The sequence below is a fragment of the Alosa alosa genome, chromosome 11, assembly GCF_017589495.1.
Source record: "Alosa alosa isolate M-15738 ecotype Scorff River chromosome 11, AALO_Geno_1.1, whole genome shotgun sequence".
Lineage (NCBI taxonomy): Eukaryota > Metazoa > Chordata > Actinopteri > Clupeiformes > Clupeidae > Alosa > Alosa alosa.
This window is the reverse complement of record NC_063199.1, coordinates 34,308,576-34,328,641: the sequence shown is the minus strand read 5'-3', so window position 1 is coordinate 34,328,641 and position 20,066 is coordinate 34,308,576. Positions and strand designations below refer to the sequence as shown.

Here is a 20,066-nt window from a genome sequence, read left to right as displayed (position 1 = left end):
TATGTAGAAGCCTTAATATGTGATGAAATATGTGATGAATCATGATGCCAAAAGAGGTGCTTCCCATGGGTGAAAACGCAGGATATTTGGCACACACATCAAGTGGTACAGTGAATAGACAGGGACAAAAGCTTGGCACCGGGCGTTGCCCAGGAACTCCATAGCGCCCCCTTATGTCACTGTGACTTGTGGTTGCCATATAGTTTTAGATACACACACCAAATTTGGGGGGTGTATGTAACTCCCAAAAACAAACAACTTTTGTATTAACATGCCATTAGCCTGTTATGTGAGGTAATTGAGATTTTGTGCGTTGTGGACATGATCAATTTTAACATACTCCTCCTAGACGGTTGGTCCGATTCATGTCAAAGTTGGTATACATGACGCCAAAATGTTTCTGATTCTAAATTGTGAAGCTTTTTTTTGATATGTTGTAATTTGACGAAATGGCAAAATTATTCATTTTAATACCGTTCCACACAAACAATAAATATTACATTACATTACATTACATTACATTACATTTGGCTGACGCTTTTTAACCAAAGCGACTAACAACATGGTAAACAGCACGTTTTTAGAACAATTCTCACAATTTTAGGACAGTTTAAAAAAAACAAAAACATTAGAGTACAGTAAGAATAAGTATCGGTGAGTGCTGTTTTTAACAGTTACTTGTCAGTTTAAAGCGGCTACAGAGTGCTAGGATCAGTAAGACTTGTTGTAAGTGTTGCTATGAGAGTAGGTGTTCTCTAAAGAGCTGGGTCTTCAGGAGTTTTTGAAAGTGGAAAAGGATGTCCCTGCCCCTTGCCCAGGAACTGGCAGTGTGTTCCACCAAGGAACAACAGATGAGAAAAGTTTGGATTGGCTTGAGCTGCACGATTGGTAGAGCTAGGGCGTGCCGTCAGAGTGAGCCGCAGTCTGGAGGTAGTGTAAGTCTGTATGAGGGCATTCAACAGGTGGGAGCAGAACCCGAGACTACTTTGTAGGCAAGCTGTTAGAGACTTGAATTTGATGCGGCCGCCATAGGTAGCCAGTGTAGCTGGATGAGCAGCGGGTAACATGTGCCCTTTTGGGTTGGTTTAGACCAGGGCCGCCCGTTCTGGATCATCTGAAGTGGTTTCACTGGCGCAGGCTGGGAGACCTGTCAGGAGTGGCATTGCAGTAGTCGAAGTCGTGAGATGACAATTGCCTGAACCAGAATTTGGGTAGCATCTTGAGTCAAGCAAGTCCTGATTTTCCGTGATGTTGTAGAGTGCAAAACGGCATGCCCGGGCGACTGAGGCAACATGATCCGAGAAGTTTAGTTGGTTGTCAAGAACAACTCCTAGATTTCTTGCAGTCCTGGTCGGTGAAACAGACAGGGAGTCAAATTTGATGTTGATGTCGTGGTGTATGGTAGGTTTAGCTGGGATGACCAGCAGTTCAGTCTTTGAGAGGTTCAGCTGGAGGTGGTGTGCCTTCATCCATGTAGCTATGTCTGAAAGGCAATCCGAGATCCGTGCTGAAACCAGGGGGTCGTCAGGTGGAAAGGAGATAGAGCTGTGTGTCGTCTGCATAGCAGTGGTATGAGAAGCCGCGGCGAACGGATAATCTGTCCCAAGGAGGTGGTGTAGATAGCAAAGAGGAGGGGGCCCAGCACTGATCCCTGGGGGACCCCTGTGGTTAGATGGTGAGGTGCGGATAGCTGACCAAGCCATGATACGTTAAACGAGCGTCCTGTGAGGTAGGATTCAAACCAGGAGAGAGCAGAACCGGAGATTCCCATGTCAGCGAGTATAGAGAGAAGGACACGGTGATTAACGTGTCAAAGGCAGCCGATAAGTCAAGCAGAATGAGTACTGATGACCGGCGGGTCGCCCTGGCTTCTTTAAGGCTTCTGTTACAGACAGCAGAGCCGTTTCGGTAGAGTGGCCGCTTTTGAACCCAGACTGATTTGGATCCAGAAGGTTGTTCTGTGAAAGGAAGTCAGAGACCTGTTTGGAGACTGCTCGTTCAATGCCTTTGGATAGGAAAGGCAGTAGTGAGACAGGGCGGTAGTTTTCGACTTGAGCAGGGTTGAGAGAAGCTTTCTTTAACGGTGTTACCGGGCCATTTGAACGCTGTTGGAAATGTGCCGGAGATTAGCGAGGCATTGATCACATGTGTGATAGCTGGAGCGATGGTCGGGCTGATGGACTGGAAGTAGGCTCGTAGAGGTATAGGGTCCAGCGAGCAGCATGTGGGGGACGGCTGCATGTCAGGAGTCTGGACACTTCATTCTCGAGAGAGGCGTGAATGCTGAAAAAGATGTTCCAGCAGTCCCTAGAGGTTGTAGGAGTGCGGCATCTGAGCCAGATGCTTGAGTGGGCATGTAGAGAATTTACTGCTGATTGCCGCCACTTTGTTTGTAAAAATGAGGCGAGGGTATCTGCAGTAAGGCTGGATGGAGGAGGAGGCAGCTGAGGGTTGAGTAGCGATTTGAAGGTTGAGAAAAGTTTTCGGAGTGTCTGTAGCTGTTGATTTTGTCATTGTAGAAAGCAGTCTTAGCAGCAGTGATGCTGGCTGAGAAGGAGGTCAGAAGTGTCTGGTAGTTTTGAGGTCGTCAGCTAGTTTGATTTGTGCCATTTCCTCTCCGCGGCTCTGAGTTTGGCGCGCTGCTGATCGGAGGGTATCATTTAGCCATGGATGAGAATGTTTGGATCGAGCTGGCCTTGTGGTAAGAGGGCACAGCTCGCCTAGACACGCAGGTCAGTGTGGAGCAGAGCCAGTCAGTGGCTTCATTAACCTCCAGAGAGGAGAAGGTGTTGAGTGGAGGTAGACCGGAGGCAACCACAGAGGAGAAGTGGCGTTGGAGACAGGTTCCGGATGTTGCGGCGGAGCGTGACCATCGGGCTGAGGAGCCGAGGCTGTTCTGTCAGGCTGGCGCGAACTGGATGAAGAAGTGGTCAGAAAGATGGAGAGGCGCCACCATGAGGGTGTCTGTGCTGCAGTTCAGTGAAGATCAAGTCAAGCTCTTTGCCAGCTTTGTGAGTCGGTGGGCTTTTGAACCAGTTCGAGGTCAAAGGAGTGGACCAGGGCCAAAAAGTCCGCTGAGCCTGGGGCATCTAAGTGGATGTTCATATCAACCGAGAACAAGAAGCTGACAGTCATGCTCAGGGATGGAGGATAGCAGAGTGTCAAGTTTAACAAAGTCGCCTAGTTGGCCCTGGAGGGGGTAGATGACCAGCACGCATTAGAGTTTTGCTGGGGCTTATCACTGTGATGGCATGGAATCAATGAGACATATTTGTTTGTAGGCAGTAGGGGTGAATTTCCATTTGTTGGAGATCAGCAGGCCCGTCCCGCCTCCTCGCCCAGATAGGCGAGGGGTGTGGGATAGTGTAAGGTTAGTGGAGAGTGCAGCCGGGTGGCAGTGTTCTCTGGTTTGATCCAAGTCTCCAGTGAGAGCAAGGAGTTCCAATGAAAGGTGGGTGGCATAGCCAGCTATGAAGTCGGTTTTGTTGACTCTTGGATTGACAGTTCCACAAGCCCATGGAGAAGGAGGTTTCTGTCGGTGAGGACCGTTTTGGTTCCTGGAGGTGAAGGGGATTTCTGCCCCTTTTGACATTTCTGCCCCTTTGGCATGATGCGTTTTTCTGCAATGGCTGGTGATAACAGATATGGTGGAACGGCACATTTTGCCTTTTGTCGGTGCCTGTGCGCTGTGAACTTGCACAGGTAAACTTTTGTTTGTCTTGACCGCGGTCCGCCTTAAACGAGGCTGGCTAAAGCGAGGGCTGCCAGCTTATGCTACGCTTCAGCAGCAGCCACTATTTTTATTTTTATTTTTATTGGCATAATGTTTGCCAAATTTCACATAAATATGACATAATTCATCATGTTTTAAATTTCACAGGTCATTGAATACCATGTTAATGATAATATTCACATGCCCATAATGCATGTTTGGCATAGCCACCAACTGGCAACAGAAAGAATGCCAATTACACTGATGTCACATGATCAATTTTAACATACTGCTCCTAGACGGGTTTGTCAGATTGAATAATCAGCATTAGTGATAGTTTGGCAAGCCAGACCCACATTAAAATGTAGGGTCTGGGAACTCTGGATTAGCAGTGCTCAGTCAGGGCGGATAATCAGTTGTCTTTTAAATTCCCTCTGCGCAGGACAGCAGCAGCTTATTCCCATGAATTTCCACCAGCAGAGAGTTGGCTAGTTCAAACGTTTGGCAACATAATAAAAGCTTTAACTCGTGTCACACTGTTCGCCAGCAGCAACATCCATCTTATTTGTTTTCAAGTAGCAGGAATTCAAGCCAAACCGTTGTAACTCTGCCATCAATCATTACTCTATACACACGATTTCAATGGCCTGATTAAGTTTTCGATTTCTGGAGCTCACAAGCCAACGGGAGAGTTGCTAGACTAGCCCTGGCAGCAAATTAATTTGTTGCCGCTAGGGGCGCGTCTAGATTTCTAGGCTACATTAGTGTTACATTATTATTTGAATAATGGCCATAATAATCTATGATATGACCTAATATGCTGAGGAAATAAATTCAAAAGTGCTTCGGGAAAAAGTTTTTTTTATCACATACATTGCAGAGGACTTTATTTTAATCAACACTTTATTTTTATCAACACCATCAAGCCGTTTTTGAAAAGTAAATGTTCCAATCAATGATCTAGGCAGCACATTTTCTTCTCTCTCCTTCATTTTACAGTCTAATGGTTACTGACTACAATGGCTCGGGGTCAGAGGTCATACAGAATCGATTAATCTGCATTACTTTTTTTAATCAGTTATTTTTTCTTAAATTAATTAACCGAAATTAAATCAGTTATTTTGACAGCCCTAGTTTTAATATCTCACTACATAAACAGGAAATGTGTCATAAAGTCACAGTGCATTGAATGAATGGTCTGAAACTTCTCAGGTTAATAGATATTATGATTATGATGATATCCAAACACCCAACGGGCCTGCCTGGCATAGCGCCACCACCTGGCCAACCAGGAAATGTGCCAGAAATGGACAATGCCTTAACTGATTAATCTGAAACTTTATCAAATATTGGATATTATTGTGATAATATTCACATGTGTAATTCACATGCCTAGCATAGTGCCACCATCTGGCCAAGCAGGAAATGTGCCAGAAATGTTCTATGCTTTGAATGAATGGTCTGAAACTTCTCAGGTTAACAGATATTATGATTATGATGATATCCAGACTCCGAATGGGCCTGCCTGACATAGCGCCACCACCTGGCCAAGCAGGAAAATGTGCCAGAAAATAACATGCAAAAACAAATAGCACACGCATCAAATATGCACATTTCACAAACGCACCACGTCGGGGCTTTGTTGGATTCCGACATGTCACGGGTTGCGGCCCGCAGGTGCTCGGGCCCGCCATTGCTGCTTGCGGCTATATTTTACATTGTCCCCCGAGCAACTTGGGATTAAGTGCATTGCTCAAGGGCACAATGGTTGAAGCCAGGAACCTACAACTTTTCAGTCTACTGCATGCTAGCCCAACTCCGACCTTAGCCACTATGCTACCACTGCCCCCCCCCCCCCACACACACACACACTCTCTCTCTCTCTCTCTCTCTCTCTCTCTCTCACTCACTCACACACACTACTGCATGCTAGCCCAACTCCTTAGTGGTCAACTGCACATGTGTTGCAGATGACCAGGGCCTTGTCTAGAGCTAGTCTGATGCAGAAGACCAGGGCCTTGTCTAGAGTTAGTCTGATGCAGATGACCAGGGCCTTGTCTAGAGCTAGTCTGATGCAGATGACCAGGGCCTTGTCTAGAGCTAGTCTGATGCAGCCTAACACAGATCTGTGTGTAGTGTATCTATGTATCTACCTGCTGGACTCCTCGTTGTCTCTGTTGCGTAGTCTCTCCATACGGGCCTGTCTCCTTTGCTCTCGTGCTGCCTCATCCTCCTCATTGGCCTGGCCTGACCTACAGCCCAGCAACACCAGAGACAAGGACAGCGGCCGTCAGCAGACTCAACAGCACTTGGATACCACAAAAGAGTCATTTGAACAGCCAAGTGCAGATTTGCAAGATCCAATATTTATATTATATTATACATTTACATTATTTATTTTTATTTCAGTAGACCTATGTTTTGGATTATGGACAGGGTACCAATGACACAGCAGTATAACAACATGTATATTCAGCATTTACAACATCTGATTTGTAGATAGATAGATAGATAGATAGATAGATAGATACTTTGATTGATCCCCAGGGGAAATTCAAGAAGTGTACAGTATACTTGTAGTATCCAGTATGTCAAGGCATATAACTTGATTTTATAAAATAAAAATAACAATATATTATTACTAGAGAACAGTGTGGCACGTATATTTTACAGGAATCTTGTTACAATGATACCAAGCTTGGAACCCGTAACACATTTTTCCCTATATCCATTTCAGCACTTTAATGGACACCACGGTCCATTGCCCAGGAAATATCAACAATCAACTGTGAACACATATGCACTACAAAAATGTTTTCATCTATGGTGATGACCCTTTTACAAGAGAAACATGTCTTACACAGCGGAGGGGAGCGAAGACAATTTCACACCAAACATGGGAGGGTGAAGATCACACTTTGTATCTTAGCATGCTATGAAGATTTATGTTAAAAGTGGGCATTTTGCATATGGAATGCCTGAATTCCTTTTATGGAACTTAATAGGTACACAGTATTTATGTAGCAACAGCAACCTCTACATTAAAGAATTCCAACTGCCATGTCTAATGCAGCAATATGACATGTCTGGTGCTTACTATGTTTAAATATGAGTCAATCAATTCATGCAATGGTTGAGGTGTAGAGAACATACAGTACTGTGCAACATACATCCACAGTGTGTGCTGTATAGATTTGTGCTCATGTAGTCCAATCTAACCAATAGACTCACTGTCTATAGTGTTTATGAAAGGAAAGTCATGCAAAATAGTATTCAGAAAATCTATTCCATGGTATTTAGGTTTTACTTAAGAGAGAGGCCTCTCTGCCTGAGCATGTACACAAAGCACTTAACTAAAACTCAAAAGTACAGATGCACAAATCACATCTTAATGGCTTGCACATCCTAATGGTTTGTAGTCAACATCTCTCTCAGAGATGTTGACTACAACCATATAGTCAACTGAAATTGAGGTGGATCCATGACCCATGAAGCTCTCTCTAAAAAAAAAGGTTTGCATCTAGTGGGCAGTTCATTATAAATTCCACATGTACAGTATCTTAACAGTGCTAAGTGGCTCTGTAGTGGGATCTGAACTGGAGTGCATCACTTCAATATCTGACAAAAGGACCCTGAACAAACTGATCAACATCTAGGACAATGAGTTTCACCCACTCCACAGCACTATTGTTAAGCAGAAGAGCCTGATCAGCTGGAGACTTCGCTCACTGCCATGCACAACTGACAGACTGAGGAAGGGCCATTGAACAGGGCCATTGAACTGTTCAATGCTTCACTTAAGGGGAAGAGGAGAGATAGACTTCTCTGCATAGTCTGTCTGCCTCCTCACCCCCTCCATGTTTGGACACTGTCTGTCCACTAGCCACTTTTTTATCACTGTCTTTCTGCCTCACTGTTTGCGTGCTATATTAGCACATTAGCACTCCATGCCACAGCCGAACTGTGGCCACACTTATACCTTTTCTTAAAATAGTTATAGATAGATAGATAGATAGATAGATAGATAGATAGATAGATAGATAGATAGATACTTTATTGATCCCCAGGGGAAATTCAAGGCCTCAGCAGCAGCATACATACAACACAAACACATTCTTTCTTTAACAGCAGAAAGAGTAATTAAAGTATATAATATAAAAACACAACTAAGCAGTAAGGACAGTAGAAGATAAAGAATATGCTCAATATACTAAAATACAAATTATACTAACACTTAATACAATATATAAAAATATACTAAAATACAAATTACAAAAATACAAATTATACTAACACTTAATCTAAATAAATTCTAAAAACTGTATCCACATAGTGGTGATTAATAAATCAGAGGCGCTTGCAATGACTGAGGTAGGGACTGAGCCTGTGATTCTCTGTGCATAGTAAGGTATGGTAAGGTGCTCTAAGGTGCTCTGTGTGAATGAATGAATGAGTGTCATGGTGGTAGTGCAATGGTGATAGTGGTCATGGTGATAGTGCAAATGAGTAAGTCAACAGTGCAACAATGCAGAAATAAAGTAAAGTAAAGTCTATATATCTATATATTTAACTATTCAAGAAAAAGTAAGTGTGGCCACAGTTCGGCTGTTGCATGGAGGGGGGGGGTTATGCATATGTGCTAATGTGCTAATATAGCACGCAAACAGTGAGGCATAAAGACAGTGGTACAAGTGGCTAGTGGACAGACAGTACCAAACATGGAGGGGGTGAAGAGGCAGACAGACTATGCAGAGAAGTCTATCTCTCCTCTTCCCTTAAGTGAGGCATTGAACAGTTAAATGGCCCTGGGGACAAATGACTCTCAGTCTGTCAGTTGTGCAAGGCAGTGAGCGAAGTCTCCAGCTGATCAGGCTCTTCTGCTTAACAATAGTGCTGTGGAGTGGGTGACACTCATTGTCCAAGATGTTGATCAGTTTGTTCAGGGTCCTTTTGTCAGATAGTGAAGTGATGCACTCCAGTTCAGCTCCCACTACAGAGCCAGCTTTCCTTACCAGCCTGTCAATTCACTCCACATCCTTCTTCCTTGTGCTTCCTCCCCAGCATACCACTGCATAGAAGAGGACGCTGGCAACAACAGACTGGTAGAACATCCTGAGGAGCTTACTGCACACATTGAAGGACCACAGCCTCCTCAGGAAGTACAGCCTGCTCTGCCCTTTCTTGTAGAGTGCATCAGTGTTGGCTGACCAGTCCAGTTTATTGTCCAGGTGGAGACCCAGATACTTGTAGGTGCTAACCACCTCCACATTGACCCCATCAATGTGGACTGGTAGCAGAAATATGATAGATAGTTATATATAGTTATATAGGTATATGACCACTATCACCATTGCACTATCACTGTGACACTCACTCACACAGAGCACCTTACCTTACTTTACTATGCACAGAGAATCACAGGCTCAGTCCCTGCCTCAGTCATTGCAAGCGCCTCTTGATTAATTAATCACCACTATGTGGATACTGTTTTTAGAATTTATTTAGATTAAGTGTTAGTTAGTATAATTTGTTTTTAGTATATTTAGTATATTCTTTATCTTCTACTGTCCTTATTGCTTAGTTGTGTTTTTATATTATATACTTTTAATTACTTTTTCTGCTGTTAATGAATGCGTGTTTGTTGTCTGTATGCTACTGAGACTTTGAATTTCTCCTGGGGATCAATGAAGTTTCTATCTATCTATCTATCTATCTATCTATCTATCTATCTATCTATCTATCTAAATGCTCTGGGTAGAATGCTGTGTGTGTTTGCATATGTCTCTTTGAGAGCTTGCTGATGCCAGCTCATCCATTATGATGTCCAGCAGAGTGTGGACACTCTTAATAGAGTGTTTATGCAACCTGGGGATAAATAGTGACTGCCTTCTGGGGAGATCTGGGGAATTCTCCCACTATAACATAGACTGATCTGATCAGAGTCTAAGCTGTGCTGAGGCCAACCTTTTTCTTTTAATTTAATTTTATTATTTTATTTTTATTTTGCTATTTTATTTATTTGTGTGTGTGTGGGGGGGCATTGCACACTAATGTTTATGTCTACCCTGAATACACAGTTATGACACATTTGTATTAATTATCTTATCTAGGAATTCTCTCTTAGTCCTTGTTTCCCCGTGCTCTTCCTCAGGAACAAGGTCAGGCAGGAGGGGAGATATTGAAGGGGAAATCAATATCTGAAACGGGCCTCTATAAACTGTCTGCAAAGCCCCCTCTTTCTCTCACAAACACATACTCACACACACACATGTGCACACACAAATATGTAGAGAGCTAGACATGCAGAGAATTAAAGAGATGACAATCATTACAGGAATTAAAAGCATTTTCCCATACACAGACATTACAATACTGTACATAACATTAATATACATTATATTATTACAGCATCTAACACTTCAGACTCTCACCAAACACGCCAATGCGTTTACTATCCTCAAGTGTTTCCGTAGCATTCACAGAACCCCTGGCTGCTGAGGAACAAACAGACACACTCCCAAACACTCCCAAACATTGACCGCTCCGCTCCCCACCTCAGCCCGTGTGGCTGCAGAGTCACTGGCCTTATAAGGCCGCCTGCGCTGGGGGAGTTGTCTAATGCCGGCCAGAGAAACGTGCTGCTCGCCCTGTCCATAAACAAACACCCTTCAAGACCGCAGCCGGCCAAACACGCAGCGTACATTACACAGAATCAGCATCTCAATGTGCTTTTTATAACACCAAAAATGGCTCATTGACTGAGAGCCAGTGTGTGTCTTTGCAGCTCTTTGGGTTATAAGAGAGAAGAAACTATCCGAGACATGTAACATTACACATCACCAAATGCCCTCAATCATTAGATTATCATGGTGCAGAGTCTATTGCTTGCCTGCCAGAGATAATTAAATGATTACATATATATGGCCACACATACAGGCACATCTGCTTCTGATTGAGTTGGAACTGATTGTACTAAACTAAAGCTAAAACTAAAGCTCAGGGATTGACATTTACATGAGGCAGTGTGACTTACGTGACATAAGTGTTAAATTATCCTCATGACTAGGTTTCATACCTCAGAATTAGAAACAGCATAGCATTTTTATGGCCCACTGTTTAAATCAGTCATACATGGTACAGCCTGCATGAATACCAAAGGCCAACCATATTGAATGTCATCTTTTTTTGGGAGGATAAAGACACTGTAGAGAAACTGATGTGGCTAATTTACTGTGAGCAGGACAATAATAACAGTGTAATATTATATAGTGTAATATATAGTGTAAAATTATATAGTGATATAATATTACAGGCAGTGGTGGATGAAGTACACAAATCTTGTACTTGAGTGAAAGTCAAATGTTACTCCAGTAAAAGTAGAAGTCCTCCTTTTACATTTCCACTTGAGTGGAAGTACAAAAGTACTTGCCTTCAAATGTACTTAAGTATCAAAAGTAAAAGTCCTGAAATGTATTATGACTAATACAGTCATTTACATGCATTTACTATTGTTGAAATTATTCGGCACAGACATAAGCATTCATTGAGCCTTTCTCCTCCATTCAAGGACAAAATCAGCTAATAATTGTTGTATGTAGAAAGAACTAAAAACAAACTAATGTGATATCTTATCTTAGATAATTCAAAGTAACCACATTTTTCTTTGTTGAATGCTTTACACTTTCGGACCAAATCAAGATGTTCCCTTTTGTGTTTGACAGTGTCAGATTGTTTATCATTTGATCGATGGTGTCAAGAGGCTAGTTATGGTAACATCAATATTGTGAAAAGGGGTCAACAAGGTACAGTAAATAGTGGATATGACAATAACATAGGTTAGGCAACACCATTATTTAAAGTCTAGCTCGCTTAATAGAAAATATACATGTAAATGTATTTGGACAGTCCTTTTTTTCCAAAAGGAACTTCAGCTGTCACAAAATGTAGTGGAGTAAAAAGTAAGATATTTGGCCTCAAAATGTAGTGGAGTAAAAGTAAAAAACTTTTAAAAAGTAAAACATGAAAAAGCGACTTTCAGTAATTGAGTAAAATGTAGTCAAGTAATGTCCACCACTGATTACAGGACAATGAAGAGCTTATTTAAAACTAGAAAATTACAGACTTGTTTTAGTGTTGGACCTGGACAATGAAATAAATCGACCTTGTACTGGGACTAGACCTTTGCTGAGAGACAATGCAGTTTACAACCTCTTTAACAGAGACTATATCCAATTGTATTTATTTTTTAACTTGTATGTATGTATATGTGTGATATATGTTTATATTATTAATGGCTGCTGTAACACCATCATTTCCCTCTGGGGATGAATAAAGTCATCAATCAATCAATCAATCAATCAATCAATCAATCTATCTATCTATCTATCAATCTATTTTTATTTCCTTTGTTGGAGAGCAGCATCCAGTACAATGCAATGTCCAATGATTCAGCCCACATCACTTAATGATCCAGCCCATCTCCATCTCTTAATGGCTATATGTGCAATATAAAACTAAACAGAGAAATGTAAATTGTGCCACAGGTCCTTATGGTGCCACCACAAGATCACCAGGCTGAGAGAATCCAAATGTCTCCAGCCTAACAAAAGCAGCTGAGCAGAGGGCAATTGAGCAGAGGGGCAGTTGAGCAGGGGGGCAGGGGGGCAGAGGGGCAAAGAGGCAGTTGAGCAGAGGGGCAGTTGAGCAGGGGGCAGAGGGGCAGTTGAGCAGAGGGGCAGTTGATCAGGGGGCAGTTGAGCTGGAGCTGGGAACTTCCTTAATAAGGAATCTGTGAGCTCAGTGTGTTGAAGTCTTTGGCAGAACCACACAAACTCATCACATCATCTCTTTCCAGAAGCAAACAACCCAGAGCGGAACATCCACAGCTCACAGCCAAACTACCCACAAGCCTTCTCTTTCAGTGACTGCGTTTACATCCACATCTACAGCTCACAGCCAAACTACCCACAAACCTTCTCTTTCAGTGACTGCGTTTACATGCACCTCAGTACCCCAGTTATGAGGTTCATCCTGGTTTTGATCATATTCATGACATGGTGTTCACATGAACAGAGAAACCTGGTTATTAATATATCTGTGAACATGATGAATACTAGCGTCACAGTTAGCAACAATAAAGTTCTATTAGCACACCACATCCCAGTCTCTAACGCAATCGCACGTTTGAATGAGAAACCGGGATAAGGTGGATAAATGGAACAGTATTCCGGTTGCTGTCGGAGTACTCCACCTACCATAACAGGTGTTGAGTGTGAGGTTATATCTGAGCTTATAATTCACTACAGAAGCAAGGAAATAACAAACTGGCTGCATTTACTATTACTATTACTGTTCCATCCATCCTTAACTGACATGGGGCGGATGGAAAATTAAATGCTACTATGCTTCTAATGCACACCTGGCTACTATGCTTCCAGTGCACACCTGGCTACTATGCTTCCAGTGCACACCTGCTTCCAGTGCACACCTGGCGTGTGTCATCGCTCGCCCCCAAGCCCATGGTCTGAACTACAGACTGAGCCACCTGCACTCAGCTGAAGGGTTGGGTCAGGGGTCAGGGGGGGGGGGCTATACGCTCAAAGAGAACGAAAGACAGAGAGACTGAGGAGAGGAGAGGAGAGGACAGGAGAGCAGAGGAGTGATTGAAGAGGAGGAGAGGAGTGATTGAAGAGAGGAGGAGAGGAGAGGAGTGATTGAAGAGAGGGGGAGAGGAGAGGACAGAAAAGGAGAGGAGAGGAGAGGACAGGAGAGGAGAGGAGACACAGGGAGAAGTTCACTGCTCACTTCTCTGACTCCAGACGCATCTCCTCCCTGCGCTGCCTCCTGAGCTCTCGGCGGCGCTCCAGGTCAAGATCCTCTTCCATGATGCCTCACAACAGCTTCCTGTGACCTGCAGGGGAACGCACAACATCAACACCAAGTCCTCTACACAAGGTCTCAGTGACATGCTGGCTCATCCTATGAGCAATAAAACATGACACAGATTAACCTACATTCAGTACTTATGTCAGAAAGTCATAAATAGTACAAATACATAACAAATTTTACCAAAATATTATGTTAGCTTTTAGTATTCAGAAAATTATTTGAAACAATTATTTTACAAATATTTTACAAAAGGTTATTTGTCTAATGTTTTCACACATGACAACTGTGGGAGAATATTAAGGTAATTTTAAAAACTGACATACACGTCCCTGTTTCAACATAAAATCCAGCTCATTGTGTGTATTCCTGAATTCTGAGCAATTTTATGTAGAGTTGCGATGGTCATCACATTGGTTTGTCTGAATCCCATTATGGCTTCACTCTCTCTCAGAAAAAATGTAAGAAATCCTTTCCTGTCCTACCTTACTTAAGAATAACTTAGGTCCATGCACAGTCCTCCTGAGTATATCAATGAACCAAATCCACAGTCTGGTTTATATCGCAGCAAGAATTCCTTCCTGTACTTTCCCAAGCTTGAACTACCAGAAAAGGCAACGCTTCCCCTCCCTTTCTCTGCCCATGTCAAACTCCTCACATCCTCACACTTTCCATCCTCTTTCCTGCGTTTCTCCCCCAGGTCATCTCACACACACACACTTGTTTTGCCTCTTTCCCTGACTACTCCTCCTCCTCTCATTTTTCCTCTCACCTTTTTATCTCCCACTCCCGCCATCTCTCATCTCTCACTCTCTCATTGCATTCTACTCTCTTTCATTCTTCCTTAGTTGAGGTTTTCATATCCTATCTGACCTGACAATTGACCTCCTCCTGACTTGAGGGTCCTGCTCAGGGTCCTGCTTAGAGTCCTGTTTCAATCTCCTTAGAACCTCATCTAACCATCACTGTTGTTCCTCCACATTGTTAATGTCTGTCACAAATCACAGCCAAACTCTGCATGGTCTCAGGGATAGATAGATAGATATATAAATAGACAGATAGATAGATAGATAGATAGATAGATAGATAGATAGATAGATACTTTATTCATCCCAAAGGGACATTTTAGGCATCCAGTAGCTTATACAACCATAACACAACCACAACAAACACACATACAGCTCACATACATAAAATCCCTCACAGAAATGAAAAACATTTAAGAGTTAAATATTTTAAAGTATTTACAAGGGTCAGTGTTGTAGGGGATGCAAGGAGAGACACCTCCACTAAAGGACCTGTTCCATTTCTCACCCATCACTGCATAACAATATTTTCAGGGACTCTGCCCCAATAAGGAGTAGGCAGTATAACAATACTAAATGAATAAAAAAAGAAATCCACTGTCACTATCAAATTCCCAAGAATACTTCAGAGCTACATTTCCTCATCAATCATTTTGTGTTTGCAGAGAAAAGGTTTGAAAGTCCTACAGGTCAGTGGAGAGAACAAAGAAGGAGGAACCCCACTGAGAGACTGTTGGCTGGAAACAATACAAATAAATCTCAATCTCGTTTGTGTTGACACTCACAGCGTTCGTTCCCAAGGCTCAAATGAACACTATACAGAACTCATCCATTACACCCTCAAGAATGTTGAACTGTGAACTGCTATCCAGACCATCTCAATCACATCAGGCCTATTATATATGCATTTTTAATCACAGACTGCAGTGGCCCTCTCTATTTCTCTCTGTCCCTCCCTCTCTCTCTACCTATCTATCTACTCTTTCTTCTTTAGTATTATTTAGACATCTTTAGTATTATTGGTCAGAGGGACCATTATATTCATTCTGATCTGGTAGCCCAAGGTGTTAACAAAAGTTTGGTTCAGAGTACATACCGACAACACCTACAGCTTACCTGTAGCACAAGTGTCTAGCTGAGGCTATGGTAAGACTCTAGTCCTTATTAATAGATAGATAGATACTTTATTTAGTCCCCAGGGGGAAATTCAAGGCTGCTTGGGTAATCTGCCTGCTAATGCAGAGTGAACTCAGAGGTTTTGTCTCATTATTTGTGTAGATCTGTGGGCTGCTGACTGGTTGACAAATACCTTTAAAGGGCTGGGTCTGGTAAGGAGCCAAAGCTCTTTAAAGGGCTGGGTCTGGTAAGGAGCCAAAGCTCTTTAAAGGGCTGGGTCTGGTAAGGAGCCAAAGCTCTCTCTGATCATGGGGCATTCCAAGCCCCAGAAGGTTACAGCGTGGAGCAGACCGGAGCTGAGGAGACTCTCACATTCCTCTAGTCGCCAGTCTCCTTCCACACGGCAGTCAGAGAAAAGCATGGCTCAGAGGTGCTGTTGCAATACCATACATCCCTCTGACTGAAGAGTGTATTATAGAAAGTCAAACGTGAAGGGTCAGACACGCACCCTGCTTTGTCATCATATGGTTAGTCTATCTATAGGCTAACTGGGGGATAATATGTTTACATTTGACATGGTAACAAGAAATGTTAACACAGGACACAGGCATGATGGGTGATCAGCAGCCATAGAACCATGAAAGTAAACTAAATGGGGGTTCTAAGGCACAAGTAGAAATGATCAATTAGTTTTTTTTTTTTTTCAGTTTTCAGAACACTGGTTGAAACGTCATGCTCCAATTTGTAGGTATTCCCGTGTGGTTAATATCAGCCTGTGCCAAAAGTCCAAACAGATCTTGTGTAACTGCCCTCATTACTTTCCCAGGACTTTTATCTTCACCATCAGGGCCTTAGAAAAGGGCCGTGTTTACCAGGCAAACTACTAAAATGGATATTAACAGTTTAGAGAAGTATAGCTGTCTGAAAGCAAACATCCAACTAAGGAAACTAAAACACTGTAATGTTGAGAACATTGGTCCTCTTCCAGATACAGGAATCACACCAGGTCATAATGCAAACATGCTTCAGAGTCTGTCTCAACCAGCAAAAAGACTTTTTTAGAACATCTGCTTGGTTTAGCATGGTGATGTATTAGATGTGTATAATGTACATAGTCTGAGGTGGCACAGAATAGCCTGGACAAGCTTCCTTTATGGTGTGCTGAAGAAACCCATACAAATGAATTTTCACTGAATGCAGACATGATTTACATGTATGATCATACAGACATGATTTACCCATTCGCTTCCTGTAACTGTGTATAAACTACGACATCCCCAGAAGAGTTAGCCTAGCTCATGTGCTTTACTGAGGGTGAGTTAGCCTAGCTAATGTGCTTTACTGAGAGTGAGTTAGCCTAGCTCATGTGCTCTACTGAGGGTGAGTTAGCCTAGCTCATGTGCTTTACTGAGGGTGAGTTAGCCTAGCTAATGTGCTTTACTGAGAGTGAGTTAGCCTAGCTCATGTGCTCTACTGAGGGTGAGTTAGCCTAGCTCATGTGCTCTACTGAGGGTGAGTTACTGTAGCCTAGCTCATGTGCTCTACGGAGGGTGAGTTAGCCTAGCTCATGTGCTCTACTGAGGGTGAGTTACTGTAGCCTAGCTCATGTGCTCTACGGAGGGTGAGTTAGCCTAGCTCATGTGCTCTACTGAGGGTGAGTTAGCCTAGCTCATGTGCTCTACGGAGGGTGAGTTAGCCTAGCTCATGTGCTCTACTGAGGGTGAGTTAGCCTAGCTCATGTGCTTTACTGAGGGTTCCCTAGTCATTCCTCATGACCTGCCCTGGCTGCCCACTGCACTGTAGTAAGAGATGACTGAGGAATGCTGGCTATGTGCACTCGGGCTCATGATCTCTCATCTCCCCTCACTGGGACTCCTGCAGAAAGCTGTGAACAGACAGCTGCTGATCTGCTCGTCACCTCAAAAGTTGAAATTAGTTAAACTTTGTCGCCCAATGTCTTGCATCACCAACGGTTATTTCACTTTTAGTTGCTGAATTTCATTAACATTCCATAATCTCTCATTACCATTATCGTACTGTGTGAATGTGGCTTAAGTCCAAGGCCTCTTTGGTAGCACTTTCCTTTTAATGTCCACCATTAGACCCTCTTGCCACCATGAGATATTGCATACCATTCTTTTTCTACAATCTCCTGATTTAGACATAACATTCACAATCACACACATTCTCCCCTGTAATGTCCCATGATACTACTGTGCCACGGCCATGAATGGGAGCAAGACTCTGTCCTGAATTATCTCAGAAAGGCTGACTCAGGGGCTGCTGTCTGACCCACTCAGGGGCTGCTGTCTGACCCACTGCTCTGCTCGCACTGTGCACTGCGCAGAGGAAAGAAGAACAGCAATGTAAGAGTGACAGCTTAATGAAAGCACACAGTGGCACAAGATACACATCAGAGAGGAGCTGCATGTCCATATGAAGAGTACTGTAAACCAGACTACTAAAGTACTGGATTGTATCCATATGAAGAGTAAACCAGACTAAAGTACTGGATTGTATCCATATGAACAGTAAGCCAGACTAAAGTACTGGATTGTATCCATATGAAGAGTAAGCCAGACTAAAGTACTGTAAAGTAAAGTAGTGATTGGATGACATTGTCAGACAGAGCTACAGTACCAACACAGGATTATGTTTATAGAATTATAGAATAACTATGTGTTGTCATGGCAGTGGGCCCCTGGGCCGGTCACTGGCGAATAGCTTAAATATATTTAGGGGTTTCTCCAGTCCATATTGGGGGTGGTTTTGTTATCAGACGTTGGGTAAAGGCCTTTATTATGTATATATGGTTCCAACAACGTTGTTGATGATGCAGCGATACACATCATTGGTGGAAACAGTGGCAAAGTGTAATACCCCACCCCCTAGAAATTTTCTGCCACAGCCTATGTCGACATTTTTTCTAATTTAAACCAAAAGTGATTAATGCTGGCATTGTCAGTGGCATCAGCAAAAGCCTAAACCTATTGCAAGCATATAAAACAGTTTACTTAAGCCGACCAATATGTGTCATTATTTGTGTTAAATCCTCTCTCTACTTTTCACTTCTGAGTAAGAGTAGGCCTACGAGACACAACAAATATTTATGCATATAGTTACGCTACATCGAGAGACCATTAGGTACATGACATCAGTCAAAACAATTGTTTTCAAATATAATTGCACAGCTTTATTTGGTATTTCCACGTATCACACCAGTTCACCTGCACGTAATCAGAAGCAAGAGGACAATCTCACTTCATGAGATAATCAAACCTACAATGTGCGACCAACAAATCACCTGCTTTAGCCACTACATCACTGATCACTGTGATCTAAAGAGCCTGTGAAGATTATAACACTAGCCTATCAAAAAGCAAGTCAACACTCGAATTAACATCAATAGCAAGAATGAGCCCAGTAGAGGAGTCAGTCTCTTAATGAAAATGAAGCTACAGCATAGATCAATCATTGAGACGGAAGATAAACAACCACCTCGTAATGTTTTGTTGGGCGGTTGTGATTTTTGGTTAGGTGCTCCGGACACCAACTGGAACTACCAACCCACCCAGGGGCAGCAGTTCAAACCACCAAACAATTTGCGATTGAGAGTTCGAACTACCTTTTCTAGAAACCCCAAATCCAACAACTACGGAGGTTAGCCAACTACGCTTTATAGAAACGCATCCCTGTCACAGGAGCATATGTACAACTGTTCAACTGAGTGTATTGTAGATTTTTGACCACAAATCATTTCCATGTGAGGGGGCATTGAAGACACGTTCTAATTGACACATCTGTAACTTATTCTGCTTCTTGGGCATGTTGCCCTTTACGAGATCTCTGCCTCTGCAGCCTAAACTACAGTTGGAGAAAAGATGTCACAAGAAAGCTTCTTCCGTTCGACCTGATCTTACAACCAGAAAAATAAATATTCACACACATTAAGTAACCACACAAATCTGGAAGCCATTTTTAGAGAAAAGGGCATCATGGAGTCTCTCAGTCAAGAGACAAAATGGTTGCTTGGTGGATGTAAGACCCAGAAGAGGTGCTATGAATGGGACATTAATCAACTGAGAGTTTACACCTCTAACTTTCGGGGCCTGGGATATTGTGCTGTGTGAATATCGTCCCAGACCATGACAGAGCTGCTCCACAGCCAAAACCAACGAAATCAGAACACTATCCAAACCCACTAAGAGAAAATAGTTTTTCTCAATCGCTTTGGTGCTTTTCTCAGATCAGAATGAAAATTCTCATAACTAATAGTTCAACCACCACAGTCATGTCAGTCAAAATGAACTATACTTATGGATGCTGAATAGTCGTTCCCAATTAAACTAATAGTCTTCATTTCATTGCTTGAGTCATTACATACAAAATTGTTAAACTAGTTATCAAATTCTGTCACAATGCAGTAGAATTGCAAAGAGCATATTGAGTAAAAATGTGAAACGTACGTATTCAGTGTCTTGTACTCACTTACTCCCCTAACTACAGCAATGTGTAACTTTACTGTAGTTTTCAAATGGCTGTACAAG

The 20,066-nt window shown here is 42.6% G+C and overlaps 1 protein-coding gene across 1 annotated transcript in view; it reads right to left on the bottom strand.

Annotated features, from left to right (window-relative positions):
• The window catches only part of cald1b (caldesmon 1b), a 47,205-nt gene that overhangs the window by 11,536 nt on the left and 15,603 nt on the right, over positions 1-20,066 (bottom strand). Inside the window, exons 3-5 of the mRNA XM_048256177.1 lie at positions 13,517-13,622; positions 5,866-5,964; positions 5,667-5,781 (exon numbers count right to left, since the gene is read on the bottom strand). Of these exons, the coding sequence (XP_048112134.1) occupies positions 5,667-5,781; positions 5,866-5,964; positions 13,517-13,596 (294 nt within the window). The 5' untranslated portion in view covers positions 13,597-13,622. The remainder of the gene's footprint in view (positions 1-5,666; positions 5,782-5,865; positions 5,965-13,516; positions 13,623-20,066) is intronic.